This window comes from Lepeophtheirus salmonis, chromosome 12 (genome assembly GCF_016086655.4).
Source record: "Lepeophtheirus salmonis chromosome 12, UVic_Lsal_1.4, whole genome shotgun sequence".
Lineage (NCBI taxonomy): Eukaryota > Metazoa > Arthropoda > Copepoda > Siphonostomatoida > Caligidae > Lepeophtheirus > Lepeophtheirus salmonis.
The window spans coordinates 9,461,589-9,486,659 of NC_052142.2; the positions used below are offsets into that span (position 1 = coordinate 9,461,589).

The following is a 25,071-nucleotide window of genomic DNA, read 5'->3' on the forward strand; positions in this document are numbered from 1 at the left end:
CAGCAAATTTTTCTATTCTGAAGAAGCAAAACCAAGAAAAACACTTCAATCCATGAAGTTACGTGATCAATCGCTGTTAAGCTCAGATGAAGTCTCGGTATCAAACTACGAGGATTTTTTTAGTCGGAGAAGTTGGAGGTACTTCATCTTAAAATGACACATAACCGGGCGGGGTACGTTTAATAAAACTACCATCGCCACTTTCTCTTCCTAATTATTCTTCCTTTTTTTTTAATTTACCTCTTTCTATACCAAGAACTTTTTTTCCGTAGACATAACCCTGATATTAAATATGCTGTAACATAGAAAAGTATAGATATATGAAATTAATGAATTAGATACTACAAATTTTTATTTTTCTAATTATAATTTGAATGATTATGAATCAATGAAGTAGATCAGAATGAATGATACTAATTTATATGTTTTCAATGTTTGTATAAGCCTAAGTTATTTTTTCATGACCACTTCCACCACCCTGATACAAATAAAATAACAATTTTTGATATATATATTTAAGTTTGATTTATATCATCATATTAAAATTAAATAAGTAAAGTAAGATAGACATTTAAAATGTATATCCATAATAACAAGAAGATTTTTTCTATAATATCCTTAACTATATGTTTATAAAGACCAGTTTGGTCTGAAGTAGTAGAAAACGTTGGTAATTTTGACCATAGATAGAGGATCATAATAGAATGTTTAAAAGAAATGTTACTTTAAAAAAAAATAATTTTTTTTTAATTAAATATATTTTCCTACAAGATGCCCGAAAACACCTATACCAGGGGATGCCAGCTCGCAATACTTCCTTAAAATTCCTGTCGCACGAACAAATCACGGATCATGGAATGATTCCATTTATTAGGTTGAGTCCGTGATATACATGGCCAATTATAGAAGCTGGACTCTTTTCTTACTCAAAACAAGTGGAAAATGATTCTAAAACCTTTAAGATAATATGTCGACTATAACAAATCCATGTAGCAAATCTTTCATTGATGTTCGTAGACGTTTTTTCCATTCTTTTTTATGTACATTGCTCCCTAAACCTTGCACAAACACATACTTCACAAACTTTAATTTCATCTTCAATATTTATATTCGTATTCTGGCAATAGAAATACTTTTTGGCTAACAATATTAACTTTTTTTACCTATGATGTGCTGATAAAAGAGGCACATGTAAAGTTGTAATAACCTCTATAAAGAAATATATTGCAATGACATGTATAATTCGGCACTTCTACAAAATCTCTCGAAACCTATCCACGCTATCTGCCCCTAAGTGTTGAAACCTAAGCCGGTCCCTTTTTATCGGAACCTTCGATTTAATCTGGAATAGTAGTTTTGGGAGTTATTTAATAAGTGGAGATTTAAAAAAAAGTGGGAAACTCCAGATTTTTCTTTATTCGGGAATTGGGAGGCTTAACCCCGATACCTTGATAAAAATCCTTCCTTATTGCAAAATTGAAAAGGATATAGTTTATATGTACTTGCCTATAATTAATAATCATAGCAAAGAACTTCTTTATTTGTGTTTCAAAATTCTTCTTTTATAGGCACTTATAATTATCCATTCTATAACAGAATACTTCTTAGTTATTGTTGTCCAATGGGACAGGCCTGCTTTCAATACGTCAAATGTATAACTAACCACTGAAATGAATTTTAAGAATGAATGCACATGATAGTTCATTCATTAAAAATAAACTTAAAGTGTTTTAGAAGTTAGAGAGTACTTGTGTTTTGAAAGTCGTGAAGGAAGTCGCAATAGTTACTCAGCGGAGCTTCGAGCATTTGCTTTTACATAGTCATTCTACTTGACAAAAGCATATAGTTATGTAAGAAAGACCTTTGATTTATGCCTAACTAGTCTCAGTACTATTCGAAACTGTAATTTTAATGCAGATAGTGATCTGGGTTTTACTCAATCTTCCTTTGATATTCTTAAATCGAAGACCAATAAAGCTCTCGAATCTGAAGAAAATATTCTAGTCAATTTGACATAACACAAAATGTTCATTTTTAAGAAAATTGATAAATCTATTAAAAAAATTGATAAACATGTCGTTTTTAACTTTGTATTACGTAAACTTGGCTACTCAACTTCTCAGCTCGTCTGCAGCAGATGCGATATAACTTTGGGATAAATCCTTCAATTGACAGTATTTAAAAATTCAGAATGAATTGTCAACTTAATTTGAAGATTTGATCAACTATTTGATTACAACAACAGTTTAAATACTTTGGCCAAAGGATTCAAATCTCCTCTCAGTATTGGGAATGAAGTCTTTTGGAAACCATTTATTGAAGAAATGCTATATTAACGAATTAAAGTATACATCTTGTAATCCTTTGATCAAAATGAAGAAAAAACAGTTTTTTTTGGATTCATGGCATCCATAACTTCAATAAGTTGCATATTCGATTCCTTTGTAAAATCCAAAATGATGAAGTATCTTTTAACATAAAAACTATTTAAGGTAGCTATCTATCAGGGACCGACCGGGTACCTGGTTTTGTTCAGCCCTGTGGCCGGTGCCGTTTTATTGGTTCGGTTGGTTCTGGTATCTAAATTCAATACATTTTCGTTTTCAAAATACCCGGTACTGTCAGCTCATCCTATTTAGACATAATAATTTCACTTTAGACCCTATTTATTCCTATTTTTTTCCGAATCATATCGAATTATTCTTCTGTGCCTTACGATCGTATTTATGGAATATTAATAAACCAATTTTTCCAAAGTTTTCCTCTATTTATAAGTGCCTACTAGTCAGAAATTATGTTTGTAACGGCAGATGCCATTGCATAAGATTCGATGATACTGTTGCACTCTTCACAACATCGAAGAACAAGAAGACAGAATCAGAAGTCATATCGTACCTGGCAGATGAAGATTGGTCCCTGATTAACAAATATGGCCCGGAAAAAAGAAATTTACTTTTCCAATACTACTACTATTGCGATGTTCCTCCTTTTGTACAAAATCTTACACAATTCAAAGAATGTGTGGTTGCTTACATCAGTGGGTATTTAGTGAAGTCAGTTTCCGAGTACTTAGTATGCCCTGAATGCTTTGGAGCTCTTTACTGTCATAATCCATGTAACTAACGCAATTCTTTAATTACTAGGAAATCCAATGGAAGTCTTCTTAATCCATCAAAAATTGTTTTAGAAATCTCTATAGAAACTCATAGTCTTGACAGCTCACCATTAAATAACCATATCCTTAAATTACAAAAACATATTATTTTGACATATTCTAAAATTAGGCATCATCATGAGCATTTAAAAAAAGAATTTATACGAAAGTCTCTTTCGAAACAGATTTTTTTAAAGACTTAAATTATTCAAAGTTCTTAAATATCATGTGTGTATTATATTTGTATTTTCTAAAAATAAATAGTAGTAATAATTGTTGTAATAAAATTATTCTAGTTTATTGTTGGTTCTGATGCAATATAGCTTCTCATTAAACACTGAATTTATAGTGTAACACTGTTATCAATGGGAAGCATAAGGTAGCGGAGCAGGATGTATGTGAGTGTAGACATTGAAAGTTGAGAGTTAACTAAAAGAAGGATTCCAATTATAGGCATTAACAGACCACATAGTACATAAATGAATTTGGATTTAAAGGGCCAGGAGAACAACTGGAATCTTATCCTTATCTTAAGCTTTGTACAGCTTCGAGAATATCTTCATATACAAATTATAGGTACCTAACATTATAAAGGTCAGTTGATATAAGTAAGAAAGACAAGTGAATGGTATTACTTTTGAAAAGACAGGGGATCATCCATCTCTCAGCAAATCTCATCTTACTATTGTAAATTTTCAATTATCCTCAAGCTTACAAAATATAATAAAAAATTTAGTAGAGGGAGCAAATAAAGAAAAACTATTTCTCTCCTAGGATTGGGGAGGATTTCTTTGTATATTTCTCCAACTGCTTTTATAAGACTAATACTTGTCTATTTTGTTCTTGTCCCTGTCTTTTAAGTTATTTCGAGGAATATGAAACCCAAAAAAAGTATTTTGCTCTTCTATAACTGACGTTCAAAATCACGCTGTTTACACTTAAAAAATTCATTGAACAATTGTATGGTGGACAATAATATCAAATCATACTATATAATATAGTTTGAATTAATTTTAACTTCATTTGTAATATATTCTTTTCAATATCAAATGAATTTATAGAGTGTAACTATATTTTTTGTATATTAATATTTCATATGTGTATCGTCTAGAGAAAAAAGTTTTGCTAAACTTTTAAACTAAAATAATACAAGTTTTTTCAAAGCTCATTTTTAAATTTTTTTGATACATAACTAATTGAGTGCTTATACAAATGTATCAAAAAGCTAAATAAGTGTGAATACAATGCATATAAATTTTATAAAATAATTGAACATTTTAAATGCCATAATACATTATAAACGAATATTTTAGAGATCGGACGGTTGACTTAATGTTTGTGTATATAAAGTAATTTCAATGTTGTTCATAAAACAAATATATTATCTGTAATGTATTAAATTATGATTTTTTTTTAATCCTGGCTGTTGAAGTTGATGTATTTTTTCTTGTTCCTTTTTTTCCTTAAACTTTTTAGTTCTTTTTCAACTCGTTGCCATTCTAGATATTCATCATACGTCATTTCTTTCATGTCTGGCGATTTTCTCCATACAGCGCATATCTCACGCAGATGATAATCATGGCTGTAAAGACCACATGAGTGTTTATCTAAAATAATTAAATTATTAGATTATACCTAACAATGGTTTTAATATTAATAATTACATTTACTTTCATCAAACGGAAGGGTAATTTTTGCTTTTTTAAATTGACATCTTTGTCCCGCATATCCTTCTTTACATCTTAAAAAAAGCAAGATATATTTTTAGTGAGTTAATTAATTTGAATTTACTTGCTTGCATACTAGTTCACCGATCATTTCATAAAATAAGCATGTCCCTCGATTAAGACAAAATGACTCTATTGGGCATTCTGATACTTGATGTGACGGGCTAGCTTCTGATGAAAAAAATGAGAATTATCTATACCAATATTGAATATTTATATTATTTTGTATAATATTCACATGCATAAGTGTATATGTGTATGGAATAGTTTTTTTATGAAAATATATTAATCCCAATATGTAAAAATGTAATTTAATTTAACTTATAGTTATGAGAATATAATAAATAAATTTATTGTTTCAGATTTTCTGTAACCTCCAAATCCCCCAAAAAAAAAAAAACCCCGATCTACAAGATTTGTTTAGTGACACCCTTAAATGGCTCCCTTAGTTTAAAAATCCTAACTTTGTCCCTACTTTTAAGGCATAGGGATTAAACTTAAATTACATATAAGACTCTTCAGCATGAAATCAGTTATTAATGAAAACCCTAAAAAATGACTTCCATAAATAGTGATAGTTTATATATTTAAAAAAATATATTTATCGTTTGATAAGTCGTCGGAGTTGAAACATCTGTCTCTAAAAGAAGAATGAAATAATTCTTTTGTCGTAAATTATGTTAAAAACACATAATATAATTAAAATATATGTTGATATAAAAGTAGTAACAACATTTCCCTTACACCAAAGCTATTTTAAATTTAGATTATTCTCCTTCCCACGGCCAATGAAACTCATATCTGGAGTGGACCAAGGGCCAATCACTCAATCTCATATTCGGAGGAAGTGTTTTTGTTTTTTGTTTTTTTTATGATTAAAATCAAATGTCAATACCTAATTGGTTTTCTTACAATATTGATACCTTGTTATTTCATCAGCATTGAAGTTTTAAACCAAATATCGAAACGCTACCGTTAGCCTAAGGAAATAATATGGTCAGAATTTTCATATTGTTTCGCAAGATCTCGTTTGTATATGACGTCACACATTTATTTATGGTACGTACTACGTAGTAAAATTAATAAGTATAATAATACGTATATAATTTATATTACGTCATTCCTTTATTTATACTGAAGACGATAACAAGTATTTATCGATATTTTTGTCTTTACAAATATTTATACAGTAAAGTTGAGTTACTTTTTAGTTAGAAATTAGTTATGCCAGATATTAAGATTAATCTATTAGAGTCTTCTGATAATGGTTTAGTCTGTAAGCCCTGGAACCTGTCCTTTAAGGAGAAGACCAGCTTTTTGATAACGCTAAGACTAATTTTTATTGCAACAAAAATTCTTCAAAAGCTTTGTCAATCTCTGCCGATCATTTCCCCTGCAAGGATTCTAAGGTTTTACTGTCGACTGTCGTACACCTAGCTGATCATTCTCATCTTCATGTTTTTATAGGAGTTTCATTCCTATCAGGAGGTCCCCGAGGAAGATCAATACTATCAAGTTGAGGAAGGACGTCTTTCGGTAGCATCTTTTCCTTCGAAGTCGTCCTTTGTAAAATGATAATCAAGTATAAGAGACTGCTGCTCTCCTATCTTCCGAAAATTCAATGAATGTTAAGAAATTCATACCGATGCTTCAACGTCCAGGCTTGCCAACTCTTTTTCGAATGGGAGGTTAAAGCAAGAGAGAAGAGATAAAATTACGTATCAATATACCTGAAGGCATAACTTTTGCTTAAATTATTCGCAAATTTGCATGTACCATTTTTGAATAATAAAAGTGTACACCTATGGAGCTTAAATCAGGAGAGCTGAAAGCATCGTTTCAGCATCACTATTGTAGGGTGAGTATTTTCAATACAGTTTAAAATATCATTTATATTATTAAGACAGGATTCCTTCGTATCTCCTTATATAAGTGAATTTTGACCTCCGTGTTTCCGTGATCCACTCGCTTCCATTATCACCAATATATTTTCTGGATTTTCGTTTTGGTACTAAGTTTTCTTATGGAATTTGATAAGTGGTGTACACGAATTCCTCTTACAAGCTACTTATAGAGAATTTTTCCATAGAAAATTGACCTTAAATTTGCTGTTATACCAGGAGCTTGCAATACATGACGTGACCGTATAATTATAAATATCAATTCAAATTACTAATAGATACTGTAAATAGTCATGACCAAGATATACAAGTTGATAAAAACTAAAGAAACACATAATTAATAGGAAACCACTTAAGAAATAAATTAGAATTGCTAATTGTGGATAAATTGTTACAATTTATTTTATATTATCATTGGAGACTAATAAGTTTTACATCTTGTACATATTATGCGGATTCTTCATGAGAAGATCCTCTCCGATGGCGATACAAAAGTTGAAAAGAAAGAATACAAATTCAAGCATGATTTATATAATTTATTTGTTTGAATTTATTATGGAATATATATTCTTCATATGAGATAAACTCTAAAAACTTAATAAATTCTGAATTTAATAACGGCGTCTTTTGTAGTCTCCTCTTGAAGGTTCCATCAATAGGTCACCTGTAGTCTGGGGGCATTTTGCCCTATTTTCCATATAAAAAAATTGAACATTCCCTTTGCAGATCAGTATTGAGCTGTCCCAACTTCCGATTTAACTTCATGAGTTTCCATCAATTTCTTCAACTCCGGAGAAACCCTAACGAATTATTGCATGAAAGATTTAAAGATGGAGCCTTGAAATTTGAACATCGACGAGGTACAATTTCAACAATCAATATCATAATGTTATTTTATAAAATATATAAATTTTCAACCATATTATACTTAAATAGGAATCCTATTTTATTTAATTAATCAACAGAAAATATGTATATTATATATAATACGAGTTTAAATATAGAACAATCATACCAATATGTTATAAAAGTGGCGCTATATATTCTAAATAATGGTCTTGTTGGAAGTGATCCCATTAAGATCCCACTCTGAATTTTGGATATGCTTGAAAACATATACTGATACATGTTCTACGAAAATTAAAACAAAATCGGGTTTGTTACTTGGCAGGGCGCTATTTTGAAGGCTGCACCAGGGCTCCAAACTTTTAGTTTTGATTAAAATAACATTACGATTGAATATAAGTTTAAGTTTGTGTTCTTGTGCATCTTTTGACTTAATTTGTGTTAAAATCGAGCCACTATGAGAGTAATTATATTATTAAACAATACAGGTCCAATGCATCAGACCCAACTTTGAGTGGGCCTAGAACAGCCCAGGTGTGTTACAGAATCCTAATATTTCACACACTCTCTTATTTCATAAAGTAAATCCTGCACACCAAACATCCTCAAAATCGGTGACAGTCATGCCGTGAGGGTGTGTACACTTGACGTGGAATATCCCATCTGACTTCATATAGATTCTCAGATGCTGTTGAAATATAGAAGGAGTAATATTTCACAAAGTAAATTAGGTTTTGCCATTTGATTTTTAAGTAGAAAAAATACACCTCGCCTTACTTAAGGTTAAGTAATTGACCGTAAGTCCACTCCAGATATTAGTTGGACTTATTAGTAATACGGTCCTTATTTTTTTATTGATGGGGAAGGAGTGTTTTAAAAATTATGTTTAATATTTCCTTCGAGTAATTTGAATGTATATATTGAGATGCTTTGTTCAATTCATACACATACTTACCTAGCCACAACTGGTATTCTATACAAAATATGAGCACTTTTCTCTTATAATATAAGTAGATGATTCGTGGTTGGAAATAAATCAATAGGGATGATGGTATCCGTTCATGACGTATATGTTATAGCCAAATTTGTATGTGCAATTAAAATGTGTACTTATGAATGAGCCTGTTATACATTTTCATCGAAGTTGTCATCAATATAAGAAACCAAATATTAAAAAAAATATTTCTTATAATATACTAGTATCTAGCTATATTAATAATTATCATTAATTATTTTTTATTTACATTATAGATCTTCTACATATTTCATAAATAATTACTCATTCTAAATAGTAAATATAATTAAAGAAAGGAGTTAATATCCGTTAGATACAATATTCAGATATGTATCTTCAGTGTCCGGTTCAAGTCCGAGTAGGCATAGTTCCCTTACCCAATCATATAATAAACAGCTTATGTTAGCAAGAGAGTTAATTCAATAGCCCATAAGTCTTGTTCTCAGATTACAAAATGCCTAGAGATGTAAATTCCAAGGATTTATTCGAGTCAACATATTTTTGCTTTTGGCAATCTCAGCAGTGTTTTTTCTTTTTCTTTTTTCAAACCTGTTATGATTATGATTTTACTTTTTAGGAGAGATTGTATGAGTAAAAAGTAACTACTTGCGCTTAATAATAATGGAAAGTAACACAAAGGATTTGTTGGGAGTTATATGTAAATCATTATTGGACAGAGAGTAGAATTGAGGATCAATATCTAAGGAATATCTATCTATGTCCTTGCTAAAAAAAGGTGTGGAAATTCTGTTTATTTCCTTTTCTCTCTTACTTGTTTCTAAGATAATCAAATAAAACGCCATGACAGCGAAGCTGCTCTCCCCCCAAATCAATATTTAAATTGTCCAAGTTAATATACCTTTTTTTGACATACTAGCAGTGCTTAGAAATTTCAATTACAAAGCAAAAATAACAAAAGCGAACCGATGATAATAAATCTTTTTTCGAAGTAATTAAAATAAAAAATTTAAACCTTTACTTGAATCGTATAAACATGGGGTTCGGGGTTCATTTTGGTTATATATGCCTTACGCTTATGATTGAAGGAAATTCGATTAAACAATTGGGAAAGACAGATGAAATTATACTTACTGCTTTTGAAAAGTTCACTAGGGTTTCGGGAATTAAGGTGAATTTTAACACAACTTCCATGCTCTTTATATGTCACTGGTATCCTTCTTCGGATTTAAAAATAGGTGGCTCTGCTATAGTTAACACAGTTAATATATTGGGTGTTGAACGGAAAAGGGATGAATCTGTTACTTCTAATTGTATAAAAGTCAACTCGAAAGCCTGTCTCCAGTGAGGAAAATTTAATTTTCAAAAGATAATTAATTTATATCATACCAAATTGATTCCTCAGATTATATATATATTGCTTCTGCTATCCCTTGTGTAGGCGAGGAGTCGTTAATGGAGGAAGATAAATGGCTTGGTACATTCTTCCATAAACATTGCATCCCCGTCCTAAAGATATCGCGGTCTCAATTAGGAAGAGGACTTGTCTTAATAGTTAATTTTTTTTTCCTAAAGTCTATCTCAAAATTTTTAAAGATATAATTGTTAAGCCTCAACAGGAATGGAGAAATTTTTGATACGCTTCTAATGCTAGGAGGTAATTTCATATTTGGCACTTACTTTTCAAATAACTATATTCTGTATTTATTAAAGGAATAGGTAGCTTACCATAGAATCATCTGTTAAAATACTCCTTGTTTTAATTCAAATAACACTATCAACATCATTCACCAAAACTTGAACAAAAAACCTTTTTTAAGAATCTTCGAGATCAAAGTGAGCTTGAAAAAATTGCTACGGACGAAAACATTCTCACCCTCCATGACCTAAAACGCAAGCCTATTTTTGATACAGGTAAATTATTCTTCCCTTTTCAAAGAATGGCTGGTTATCATGTTCCACTAACTCCTTAGTGCCTAAAATTGGTGAACAGAATTTCTGTTTTCAATAAGGCTATGCAAATACTCGTTCATTTTATATCTTTTCTCAGCTTTGATAAATCCTGGAAAAGAAAATTGTTGTTTTTTAGAGACTGTTTGTCCCTCTTTTTTGAATTCTGTAAACACATCCGACCCACGAGAAAAAGCTCAAATAAGAAGTGATGAATAACCTAATTTTAGATGATTCTGTGGTTATATAATTATGAAATAAACCATCCAACCCATGGATTAGAAATCAATTCATGAATCATTAAAATCAATGTAACTCATTTTAGAAAAAATGAGACATCTGCAATTTCAAATTTCATACCGTTTCAAAAACACATATTATATTCAAAATGTGAAGCTTTTATGCAAGTATAAAACCGTTTAAAAATTATTTATTTGATACATAAATAAAGTGTTAGTTTTTTGGGTTAATACCTATCCCTTATTTACCTTTTTAAGTACCAAATATGTATTATGTGTTCCAGATGTATACATTAATTTAGGTTTGTTATTATTTGTATAGAATAAAAAAAAAAATAGGAGTATATAAAATTGTTATAATAGTAAAGTTCTATTATTCAAAATATTTTGTATTTCGTTGGATATCATTTATTATCGGATGATATATCGTATCATTTGCAATGCATAAATCGTCGTGTGATTCTTCAATATGTATCAACGTTTAATTTGATGGTTAAATACAATTCAATGAAACGAACATAATTAAATAATTTAATGTGGGGTTTGCATCAATTTCCCGTATATGTAAACCTCAGGAAATACTGGGGAAACGAAATCCTTAGCATCTAAAGAAATTGTACATTGAGTACAACACTGAGATCAGAAAATTCTGTCTGATACTGAACGCGAGTATGGCTTCATTCTTGTGTAGTGTGAGATGCCTGCTTCTGTTTCCTACATTGGAAATATAGCAGTACTACCAATGAGAAATAGTGTTACACAATTAAGATCATAGTTAATATCACCTACCTATAATATGATTTGGGGTAGTGGGAGAAAATGAGTTACTGCTATAAAGAGGAGAACCTTCCACTTTTAAAATAATATTAATACGGAAAAAATATTTTAATTATGTTTAAATTCATATAATCTATTTTATTTTGCATTATTAAAAAATCAATTTACATCGACGATAGGCGAGGATTCTTACTTCTACGACGACCTATTAAATATTGAATAAAAAGGAAGAAAGAACTCACCCCACACCATTTTTTTTTCGTAATCACTAAAGTTAGTTTTTTTTAATAAAAATCCCTTCTTTCCTTATTTTTGTTTAAATACTCTTTGAAAAAAAAATGGAAAAAATATTTTAAGTAATGCTAAGTTTCTCTATGCAAACAAGTTGAGCTCTATGGGACTTCAGAAGCTTTGATACACGGGGAAGATAATGATGACATTGCTTTAGGTATATTCTTAAAGATAATGTACTACACGTTTGAGAAATATGATAAGCTAGAATGCGTTACCAAGAATATTCAAAAAATACAACATTGATATCAAGAGATATCCAATATCAAATCATAGAAACATCGGAAGACATGTTGCTTAAAGAGATCAGAAAAATATCAAGAAAAATGAAAACTTTTCAGGGGTTTAAGTCAAAAGTGACTAAAGGTAGCTACAATGTGGAAAAATTGTCTTTGATGAATGACTTGTTCAACAATTCCATACTAGAGAAGCATTTTTATGGTTATTTTACTAGCATTCACTTGATGCTGTAGATAACCTCTTAGATACTGGCACACTTTTCTATTGCTGGCTACTGTATTGACAATCTACTTAGTCAGTGGTATGATGAGCTTCTGCAATGAGTAGAGTAAGAGGGGGTTTACATGCTCTGCTTCAAAATAAGCTTGCTGTATATGTACCAATATACCATATACCAACTGCAGCAAGCACCGACAGCACATTGTAATTGTGCATGTTCTGCAGAGTGAACCATAACATAAATAGTTTTTGGACTATTAAGTTCAATCTAAAAGCTTTTTCAGCACCACCATTTGTCAAAAAAATATATGGTACACCTGCTTGAAATCTGATGTAAAGCCGCTATGAAATGATATTATTGAAAATCAAGACCATGTTCTGTCAACATAATCTTAGATGATTCACGATAATATTATAGCGGTCCATCTATGCACTGAGGCATCAGAATTGCGATTTCAAATAGAGATACATCTTTTAAAATCAAAAATTTATATTGTGGCTGTTCGGTATCTTAAGACCACGAAAGAGGATTCACATCCTCCAAAAGACAAGGAAATAAATTGCCAAATACCCTACTCAAAGTATTGTGCTCTTAACTACGGGCATAACTACTCAGATGATGCTACCGTTAATCCCTATCTGTGTGATGTGTGTGAAAAGATATATGCTCAACATCTTTGACGAATTGACGGAGAGAAGGAAATATACATTAACTCTATGAACTTCAAAAACAATTCCTAGGTCAGATAAAGTAATTGTAATACAATAATGTTTAATTATACTAAATCAGTGCAACTCTATCTGACCAATTAAAATATCCTCAAATATATATATATATCGAGTGGAATTGATTTTTAAAGGAGAAATTGTTAAAGTTAGAAAATTATAACACATAACTAGCTTATTTTATGCATTCTCCACCTCAACTGTCAAAAAGGAAAGGAATTTTTTTTAAACCTATAATTCCTAGCCTTCAGCATTTTATTTTATTTATCATTTAGATAATATATATATATTAGATTATATACATTGAATTGATAATTTTATCGCTGTAAGTATCAATTGACTGAGTATGAAATGACACGAATTCTAAAGAAAGGCTCTTGATTAATATGAATTGATATAAAAGTCAAAATCGTATATGATACCTTTTTTGAATTCATAATACGTAGAATCAGTATCATTAAATCATACAAGAGTCAATTTATGACAATTAATGAAGGAGCTGAAAAGAAAATACACCGCATCTTTGTTTGTTTCAAAAAGCCAGTTGTGATATGGAAGTTCTCAGAAAATTATTGTTTATAAATGTATTACTTCTAATGCATGATAGATGTGGTGACCCATCTTGACGCACATGTAAAGAAGGGATATGTTTTAAGAAAAAACTAAGTTTACCGATTAGAAAAAGGAAACACGGGGGATGTATGTGCTCTTTCATCTTTTTGTTCATTATTTAATAAGTCGTGGGTGTGTTAAAATCTCCCTCTAAACGAAGAATTTTCGCCTTTTACCTTTTAGATAAGTATATAATTGTAAATCAGAGTAGATCCTTGTAAATTTATTGATTATCTACTATTATAATATGGAACTAGACAAGATAAGTTTTATATTATTGTTTTACTTATAAGTTATTGCATTAGGAATATATATATATATATTGATTAAGAACTTCAAATAAGTTCATTTGGCATAAAAATAGTTGAAAAATCAAGGCATTATTATTTTACTTAGGTAAAAAATTAATTATTGATTACTAAAATTACATTACTAGAAATACATCAGAACTATGCCATAATATCGTAGTACGGTGATGCATAAGACACATTCTTCCAATAATATTTGAAGGAAAATCAGAAAATATAAGATGTCTCAGCGATACACTTACACACACAATATTCATGGGATTACAGGAAATTGCATACCGGTGTTGGAGGGGTTTCCCTCTATCACAAGATTTATCCACTGATGCAGTGATGAAGTCATTTGCTTTGAAATGTAAACTTCAAAACCCTGAACTCGCTGTTTATGTCTTGTGCCTATTATTATAATTATATATCTTGAAATACCCTTAAGTCATTTTGTCTGTTTGCATGGTTTTTCATTTTCAAAAACATTTTAAGAGATCAGGGTCTTTCGAAATGCAGCACACATGGGCAGAGCAATTGCATATCATGATAAAAGATGGAAATCCTGAGTAAAAAAAAAGGTGAGCGCACATAGGATGTTATTTCAATTTTTTTTTTTATATTATCATTGGAGACTGATAAATTAATACGTTTTGTATATAATAGGCGGATTCTTCACAAGAAAGTCATTTCCGATGGTGATATACAGTATGATTTGATTATCTTCACATAAATTAATCTAAAACTAAAGAGCAAATAAAAGCTTTACTCAAAACAAGGAACACAAATTAAAACGTAATTGATATACTATTTTTTTTAAAATTTATTATTGCCATGGAACTCTAGAGACATGGAAGACTCACGTTTTTTTGTTATTCCACGTTGAGGGTTAAATTTTCCTTCTTCTCTTTTACAGGATTGAAGAAGACAGACTATTATAATTCATTTCCTACTGGCTACTTGTTTCCCTTTGTTTATTGTTTATTATCAGTTATATCTACTTTTATACCTGAGGATCCTTGTTCTCCAGGAATACTGGCTTCCATGTTGTCTTAGAGGACATTACATTATAGAAAAGGATTGATATTTGATACCAAAGGCGCTCTATAGCCGTTTTCTTGGCTGACAGTCGAACTTTCACTGCTCACCTGAGCCACTTCGTATAATGGACGGAGTTGGACTCACGCAGAGTAAGGAACGAACTAACATTACTCCTCCGGAGGACAGTAGGATTTTATCCCTTGGGCTTCCTATAAACGCTTTGTTGGATTGATGGAATCTAACTATCACCAAACGTCAATTCAACATACGTGAGTCCTCTGGAGGAGGATTAGAGGGGATCCATGAAAAAATTGCCATCCCATCCAACGACCATTAGTTGCTTCCTCGTTGGAAGGACATGGTCAGGCTTCCACCAATGAAGCATCAACCCTTATTGAGCCCCAGAGAAGAATGGGATCCCATACCCACGACTATCTTTTACCGCTTCAGGGAAATGACGGGATCCTCTTTATATACTCTTTTGTAGGAGAATATATTAATTAACCAAGTAGAGTTCGCAAATAATGTATAAGCATTTTTTCTTCATCTGAGAGAAATTTATTAATATATGAGGATTTATTATTGATTGGAAGATAACTTAACAATCTTTTAAATTTTATTACAATTTTTCGGTGTGTGTGTAGCTGATCTTTTAATATTAATGTCACTATTAAGCTTTCTACTTTATTTTTTTTCATAATACTAAGTAATTGAATCGAACAATGAGAAAATAAACTTTGTAATGAATTATTAGAAGAACAATTATATCATAATTCGTTCTCAAAGTAATATACAAGTTCACAACATGGAGTAGAATAAAGTTTTCCTAAATTTCGACATTGAAAAAATTGAGACCTTGATTTTTTATTTCATATTATAATTTGATACACCACAAATACTTTGTTGATTATATTAAAACAAAATTATGTTGAAGAATAGAAACATCCTCTGTTTATTTGCTCTGATAGTTGATCTTTAGACTCTTCGAGACCAGATTCACTGAAAATACCCAAGGGGAAATCTTTTGAAGATACAAGAAAGTCGAAACAATCATTGCATTTCAGTCTTGAAGTTTGTGAACGTACAATAGCCAGAAATTACATAAAAAAGAGCTTCGTCACTTCTTTCAAGGTCATGAGTCATCTCCTTTTCCTCGACTGAAGCCAAAATTATTGTTTTGAACTTTTTTATGTCCACATCTTGATTTTCAGATCCACTTGAATGAATGTTCCTTATTTCTTGAATATTAAACCCATCAAATTTAGTAAGTGGCAGTATTCTAGTTTTCTTCTGAACGTCAAGTATTTGTCTTACTGTAACCTAATAGCTTGCTGCAGAGAGCTGACGGTACCAGCTGAATCTGGATTCTATAAAATCAATTTGTACTTCACCGAGAAGAACGTATTTAAAGTCTCAGTTCATAAGTAGATGTTGAGCAATCATTATGGCTGCACTTTTAGCTTGCTTCAAGGCTGGAAAGGTTTCCATTGTAAATCTCATTTGGTGATTTTTTGTTTCTACCTGGATAGAATCAGCGAAGCATTGAAATTCAAAACATATTCAAAATTATCGTGTGCTGCGCTGTGTGGTTCATTTGAAGTGTCCCTTTTTGAACTCCCACAGAAGACTTCTTACAATTTACGATATTCCAATACTTTCTTACAACGGAGACAAAGTTTTCAGTAACTTTCTATGCAGGGTACGTTGAGGAGTAATACTGAAGAGCTTCAACTGCGCTTTCATGGAAAGAAAGCGCAGTTGCAGCTCTTATTGAAAAAACTAGCGCTTTACTGGCGTTGGTTTTTTCAATAAAAGTTGGATACACCGCTTTTGTCATTAACTATGTGCAATTTTGACAGTTTTATGCTTTTCTATTTTGTATAAGTCAATGATCTGTTGAAAATTTAAAGATGAGATGTAAATAGCACCGAAATTAGGACATCTTAATATTTTTCTCCTTTGGAAATAGTTATACAAGTTTTCGAAATTATGAGTACTATCAAAGAGAAAAGAATCTGGAGTTGCTGGATTCGGTATTTGTGGTTTCCAGGATCCATTACAAAAATACTTATGGTAACATTTCCTGATAGGAGTGGCATTGTCCATAGAAACAGCTATTACATTGAACCAATATTCAAAAGCTCTGAGTTCATCTATATGAGTAAGTCATGAAGTTTTTCAGAATGGAGGTTAACCATAGGATAAAGTGCAACAGTATCCCGGTAACTTGAACCCTTTGATTTAATCGTTAAAACAAGTAAATTTTTTGTAATTTGACCTCCATCCTGCCATGTTAATCTTCCTCAAAAAACTCCACTCTTTGTGCAGTAAAAACTTTTTAAGATTTAAATATCTTTATTCTATCTGAATGACCATGACCATTATTTCATACGAAAAAAAATTTTTTTCTTCAATGAAGGTTGGGCCTACTGTGATGTTATTTCTCCTTCTAGAAAGAATGTCTGCAGTATGATTTAATTTTCCAGAAACGTGTTCAGTATCAAAATGGAATTCTCCTATGAATGTAAAAGTACGGAACTGTCTTGGTGTCCATGAGGGATTGCGAATGTCAATCATAGTGACGCAAATCATGGGCGCATTCCTCGTCAAGGAGACGCTCAACTTCATCTATAAATTCCCCAGGGAAAAATCCCGATGAATCGCACAATAAATCAGAATTTTTTAAATTCTATCTGAAGGTCTACGGCTATATTTCTGTAAATTTGCCTTTTTTTTCACAATCATGCATGAGACCTTCCTTTTTAACAGGAATATACATAAAAACTTCACCAGGTAATGCAGAAGCCACTAAAAAAATATTTGGCCTGATCTTCTTTGATATTCCTCATCCAAAAATCCAGTTCAATTCTTTGAAACCAATTTTCCAGATCCATCGCCAAGAATTTCAGAAGACGTAGTTCTACTACGGCAAGAGTTGAGCTGATGACCTCTTCCGCCACGTTTTTTTGTTGGATCTGAGGGGCATTGTCCGCATGATCTTGACCATCAGAATGAGATTTTTAAGGAAATATGATATCACGACGGGTCACCAATGTTCTAACTAAGTGAATATGAGCATTCCTTCTTACGAAAATAGATAGGAAAAAACACATGAAAAAGAATACAAGGTACTATGATGAATAAATAAAAACATCTAAACAAGTCAAGACTCCTATAAACTTCATCTACCAAAATCACATTTATTTTCTTATTATGAGACAGTGACTTGGCTCTTGTAGACAAGTAGTGATTAGGTGAAGAAGATAGTCAAAAATTCATAGTAAAAGACGATGAGAGTTTTTTCAAGTAGTTTGGTGATAGAAAAGTTATCCTATCAGTGGACAATTGTGTATAAAGTGCAGGACTTGTATTGTGCCAAACGAGGGAAGTTGATAAATAGATAAGAGAAAAGCGTCGAGGTAGGAGTGGATTTTAGAAGGACGAGTGTTCACAGATGAACATTATTTTCTTTCGTTGCTGAGAGTTGATGTCCAATGACCAATTTTGAAGAAGCATATTCATATCATTAACTGAATTAGAAATTATTTCTTGCATTGATGGAGAGCCTGGAGATTTCATATAGGACAGCATATTTTGAAGCTTGTTTATGGAAGTAATCTTTTTTTGATCATTAGATGCTGAATAATTTTAGGATCCACTTTGACATTTTTGTTAAAAATTGCGAATGTAAGATCTATTTCAATACTTAGACTGAATTTTATTTCAACGAATGCTTCGGATGAACCTTCCAAGCAGTAAAGTTGAATACAGTCCTCTATCTTCTTTGCACATACATTTTCTGGAAGTTGTTTAACGTCCAATGTGGAGCACAAGTCCTCAAAATCATCCCCAAGATCAATTTTCAATAAATTTTCTTCCACCTGGATAAGGCATAAATTTTCAGCAGGAAGCCTAGCTGATGATGAAGCTTTCGTTGTTTTCCTCTCACGCTTTCCCGTAGATAAATATTTTGGAAGATTAGGGGAAATTCTAGGAAGAGCCGACGGTTTTAAATAACGGTTCCGGAGTTTAGGATCCATAGACGACAACTGCTTCTTTCAACTCTTCCGACGATCATGTTGACTTTCCGTAACAAAATCCTTATCTTGAAAATGGACGGAACAAACTCTTGAATACTTAGAAGGTGCCTAAGTGTTGTGTCTTGACGAGGGAGAGACTAGGTATGGCTTTAAGCCGGGTAATATTAAGAATTCATATTTTGGGAACGATTGAAGAGAAATGGTATGTGCCTTAGGTTCTTTTTTATATCCAGTTCGACAAGTGGTTACACAAAAACAAGTTGGCATGATTTTATAAAACACCTGAAACATGAGATCAAATTTAGTAACATAATCTTCATTCTAATACAATATCATCATAGAATAATTCATAAGAGAATCCTTATTATAATGAGAAAAGCTGATGTTTAAGAGTATTTGAAGAACCAATTTAATTAATTTTTTATTTGCAAAACTCCTCAAAATTAACTATTGTTGTCCAATGATATTATATATTTATCTTTATGAGATGATGAATATATGGGAACGTTAATGAGTAATGACTAATGATGAAGAATAATAAAGTTTTATTAACATCAAAGAGAAGATTCACATAGTTGAATGAAAGTATAAATTATTAGCACTCAAGGTGGAAGGAAAAAAACGCAGGAGAAATGGTATTAGTCTTCGATGTCTCTAGAATTCCATGTTATTGCATATTTATATTATTTTTTTTTTTTTGTTGGAGTTCGACTTTTATAGATAATATTAATTTTGTTCCTTGTACGTTGTTTTTCTTTTCCTGTTTTTTCCTTTTCATAAAAACGAATCATCATTTTACTGAATTAGAATAAAGATATTTTAAACTTAACATTGGTAATATAGTCGAAAAGATAAGAGTAGATTAGTACCTATATTCAACTCTCACAAGTTGAATATAGATATTTTTGTGTATTTATGAAAGAATCATATTCTGACCCCCACAGGATCATTCAAATTTATCATTGGCTACCTTTCTATATATAGAACTGTATTTTCAATCCGAAGACATTTTTCATTTGGGGCTAATGAATAGATTATAAAAAAAATCTTAAAACGTTTCTTATTAATGTTTAGTCTTAATTATTTCGCACAATGCCATTTCGGATTGAAAATAATAAAATGTGTACCACTAGATGAGATTAATCCCCTTACTTCTGAGGATGGCTACCTCCTTGCATGACTTAGGCAATAAACACTAAATACTTTCATCATTCATGGTAGAATATAAGACCTGCAACTAAGTAAGGAAGTTGCTAGATAAATGAATTAGAAGAAGAGAAAAGGAAACAGCAAAAAAAAAAAAAAAAAAAAAAAAAGATTAAAAGGGAAAAAATGAAAAACAATTTTTGTATTTATTTTAGATTGGTTTTTTAAATGTCAATTATAACATAGTTATCTTTATTATATTTGTATAATTAATTATGGTTTAATTATCCAGTTTTTGAACCAAAATAGATTAAGATACAAGAATTATTACCTGCACCATACTTTATACGCAACAATCAAGAGATATTATAGTCTCATTGAACAATGTGAGTATATACATATTTATAATCAGAATAAATTAAAGCTTAATTGTATTGTGGTGTGAATTTGAACTAAGTTTCAAAATACAAGAGGAATAGATTTGTAGAAAAATATTCATTTAAAAAGAGTACATTCTCTATATATTTAGCACACGTAATTTTGTTTTGGACGTTCCATGTTGGACGTCCTTAGTCATCACTAGTGAATAGCAATTCTACTCTGAGTCCACCAAAGACTTATGCCTCGATATCCCTGGAACAATCCTTCAATGTTACTCTACGTTTTTCATGATCATACGCACTAGTTATTACTTTCTGCTTATATGTTCTGTCTTCCAAGAATTAAGTAAGAAATATAAAATCTTTGGAAAATTAAAATAGTGTGTTGTGATTGGGATATAGAAAAAGAATAGGTAAAAAAAATTTCAATGAATGAGCAGTGGATGGGGTCTCTCTCTGTTTCTCATTGGGTCTTTCATTCAATTATTCTGTCTTTTATGGAACTACTAAGTTCTTATTATAGAAGTATACCACGATACCATAAAAGATCTTGTATTGACTATCCCAGACCTTTATGTAAAGGACATTTGCACAATGAAGGATCCTTCAATTAAAGGAGATGATATCCACCCAGTGAGGCACTAAGAGACGAGATCTCTTGAACTGAACATGAAGCCGATGGGAGGAATCAGAAAGTAGAAAAGGAAAGTATGGGGGGTTTGGGATCCATGTATCCAAATGCTTCGTGTTAAAGATCCATCCAAATCATTATAAATTACTTTATACTTTACATGCAGTTCATCACTAATATTTGAATGATAACTTAATCAATAGTTTCATAATAATATTAATAGCTATTATAAAAGTTCAGCAGTAGAATGATGTATTAAAATTATAACTCAAACATCAACAGCTGACATGTCACTTTAACAATATTACCCTATATTATTTTTGAACGCACCTTATTTTTACGAATATTCCCGTCCTCATTACATATTCTCTGAAAAAAAGAGAGAAGGAGAGGAAAAAAAAAAGTGGGAAGGGAGAAAACAGAGGGTACCGAATGATAAATGGAGAACCCATAATGATTCCGTCTATACGTAAACAAAATTAATTAATGAAATAATTGCTTTCCTAGTAACGGTAAAATTAACTATTTAGAGCACTGGAGATCTACAGTCTTTTTCAACTATTAGGATCTGATGAACCAGTAAACTTCAACTCAAGAAGTAACTCACGTGATAAATTTCTTCTTAAATCATTAATTGTGACATCAGTGGGCCAAATTCAGGATTAGACTTACCCAGTGAACAACTTGTCAGAATGATGTGAAAGTACTATTATTTATTCAGTACTATGATAATCGTACTCGTGAAGTCTGTACATATGATAATGAACAAATAATATATACATATCTATAGGTATGTATGATTTTCAAAAAACAAAAAAAATGATTTGAAGGCTATAACAAACATGATTTGATGGAGTTTTTTCTTTAATTTCAGTGATCTCAATATTTTCCTATATTTAACTGACAGCGACAGAAATTACTACTCTCATTTTCTCAACTTCTATGTTATGATTTTTCGACATACAAAATCACATAGATAGTTCATGACAGATTCATGAAATTTCGTCAAATGGTAGTTGAAATATTGAAGTATGTGATAAAAGTTTAAAAAATAAAATATTTTAAAAATGACATGACATTTTGACATAAATTTTTACCTAATAATATACGCATTACTTATAAATTCCCTACTCTTTTCTGGAGAACAAAATGAGTGCCTCTACAATTTTTTTAATATACCCCATGTTTAAGTGTGATAATTTTGGTAAGAATAGAAAAGCGTGCGAGGAGAAGAGAAGAAATACGCATGGCATCATTGATTAAATAATATACATCTTCTTCTATCAATCATGAACGTTATCATTCCCGCCTTTATTACTCAATATTAATATAATAATATTAGATGGGGATAGTCGATAGAGAACTGAATAAAATGCCTAAAATAATGTCGCTTTCTGTCTGGATTTCTGAAAATGGAGGCCTAGGAATTTCGAAAATACTTACCGGATGAGAAACAGATGGTTTGTCGGATTTGTCGATATAAATGTGCCTTTAGTCCCCTGTCTAGAATTACACGCCACTCATTATCCTCATCTCATAACAAGAGTATGGATATTCATCTATAAAATCAATTTAACACGATGAATACATCAAGTCAGACTTTAACTCTGATCTCACAACGATGCTTATTGCATGTAATATAACCTTATCCATTACTAATCATCTACGTTCAAAAATTTATGGAGAAATACACGGGTAAACCTATCCCTTCCCGAGGAACCATCATTAAATTAATGGAGGATGTTGGTACTGATGTCATTTATAGAAATACATATAAAAATGTTTTGAGTCATTCACACCAAATGACGATCAAGTTAACAGTAAAAAGTATAAAATATTCACTAATTTCGAAATGGAACTCTGAATTTTGGACTATCTATCAGTAAGTATTCAACTTTTTTTTAAATCTAACCCTAAAATATGATTCTATTTTAGCTAAACATATCAAGAATTATGATACACAACTCAGTAAAGGGCAAAAACAACTGCTTAAATGGTCACAACAACGGGGGTAGTAGCTTTGGATGGTTTGCAACTAGTCTGTCTGAGACTACTTAGTTCGCTTTAAGACTTGGGTATGCTAATTAGGTTTTCCAATATTACATAGTCAATAAATATTACTTTTTTATCACTTAAGGCTTAGTTATGGTTGATGGGCTCCAAGAAATGGTGTTCAGAAAACTCATAAAAGGCAAAAACAACTGTTTAAATGGTCACAACAACGAGGGTAGTTACATTGGGTGTTGCATTATAATTAACAATTGTGTATATCCTTCATGATAATAGTATGTTGTTATATAAGCATACCTAAATAACGGGGGAAAATCTTTTTTGATGCTCTTATTAGGGAGTAATATCGCCGGACATTACTACATAATTAGCTTTTGCTCTAAATCTTTACGATGAATTTATTTCTGACATTTTTTTATTAATATATTTATTGTCTAATTTTATGATTTTGACATTTACTTTATTATTAATAATTAGTTAGATCTCATCGGTAGAGATATATCTATCCGGTGCACAATTGTATATAGCAACTTCCACATAAAGAAGAGGGGTGATTATCTTTTTGATTAAACTCCACGTCTCGCTTGTGTATTGCAACCTAAAGTTATGACATATTTAACTGAATTCCGATGTTAGAACAAGAAAAAATTATCTGGATCAATCTATTATTTCAATATTCTGTATTTATAATTTATTATTAATAATAGTTATATGATTTTAATTGTTTAATTTTGTATATTTAACTTAAATGTTTAATGGTTTATTTTTTAGTATGTAGATTATATTTAATTAAAGCCTTCTTTTTTAAACTTTGAGCTTCAAATATATTTCAAATACTCTACTTTGTCGTTTCATTAGCTATTATTCTGAGAATAAGGTTAATAATGAATTACAATTTCATGGAGTGTGACGTTTTCAAATCTATTGTAACGTATAAAAAACGTCTAAGTCAATTATACGTAGTATTTCTTCATTAAACATTTTGCTAATAAATACATTCGTTATACCCTCAAAAATCATAATAAAGCAGGCAGATGATAATCACATCTGTATTTAAACAATGATACCATATGTCTTTCCCCCCCCCCTTCTCCTTGCACGCGTTTTTCTCTACAATATTATCAACTATACTCATGTTGTTACTTTTATTATATTATGCAACTTTTCCTAGAAAAAGAAACAGAAGAAAAGCCCCAAATCATCTAGTAATTAGCCAAATAAGTAAATTATACCAACTGCTATATATTTCTTATTTTACTGCCAAAACGATCACCGTCATATTATTTATTCACCATTTTTTTAAATGTATATAAATATATTTCGTAATATTTAAATATACATAATATTTTATTCCATACTGTATTATAATATTGCTTAGTAATATTCTATTAAAAGCGTAGCTAAAATTTGTATTTCTATATGAAAGCAAAAACGTATTCATATAAATGTTAAAATGGCCTATATATATATAATATATAAAAGACGAGGGATCAACAAGAAAATGTATTCTTATTCTTTTAGAAACCGAGCATAAATATAGACTAACTTCGTTGCTGTTTTGTATACTTGTGATAACTCGTTTTCGCCACTTCTCGGTGGAGAAAAAATAAGAATTTTAACTTTTTAATTCACTAATAACTTTTAAACTATATTAATTATAATTACCAATTTTGGGACACTTATGTGAAACATACATTCCCTGCTATATATGTTTGCTAAATACAACTGAGTCATCATAAGTTAATAAAACAGGATCTGTTTCAAATCGAGTTATCACAAATCGACACTTGATTATAACTTTTTTAATTATCGAGAATTTAAACTTAATTTTTTCACATATTACAGACAATATTCATGTATTACATACTAATTCAATCA

The 25,071-nt window shown here is 30.7% G+C and overlaps 1 protein-coding gene and 1 long non-coding RNA gene across 16 annotated transcripts in view; one reads left to right on the top strand and one right to left on the bottom strand.

Moving 5' to 3' along the window:
* Positions 1–334: 334 nt before the first annotated feature.
* The window catches only part of LOC121126754 (pro-neuregulin-2, membrane-bound isoform), a 63,598-nt gene continuing 38,861 nt past the window's right edge, over positions 335–25,071 (bottom strand). For 6 of the 10 annotated variants that reach the window (XR_011782520.1, XM_071892012.1, XM_071892011.1 and 3 more), the window contains 3 exons: positions 4,950–5,052; positions 4,819–4,895; positions 3,372–4,761 (listed from right to left, as the gene is read on the bottom strand). Coding sequence is in view for 6 of the 10 variants with exons in the window: in XM_071892012.1 (XP_071748113.1) it covers positions 4,568–4,761; positions 4,819–4,895; positions 4,950–5,052 (374 nt within the window). In the remaining 4 variants the exon portion in view is untranslated. Of the gene's footprint in view, positions 4,762–4,818; positions 4,896–4,945; positions 5,053–9,735; positions 20,001–20,153; positions 20,280–25,071 lie in introns of those variants that run through there. The other 4 variants (XR_011782519.1, XR_005867157.2, XR_005867156.2 and 1 more) reach the window with 4 other exon arrangements.
* LOC121126756 (uncharacterized) lies at positions 5,270–24,695 on the top strand. Of its 6 annotated transcripts, none has more exons than XR_011782521.1 (6): positions 5,270–6,290; positions 6,349–21,973; positions 22,058–23,065; positions 23,119–23,258; positions 23,321–23,446; positions 24,380–24,695. It is a non-coding gene; the product is annotated as an uncharacterized lncRNA (long non-coding RNA). The 6 variants fall into 6 exon arrangements; XR_011782522.1 differs by having other exon boundaries at positions 6,349–20,558; positions 20,702–23,065; XR_011782523.1 differs by having other exon boundaries at positions 6,349–20,558; positions 21,714–23,065.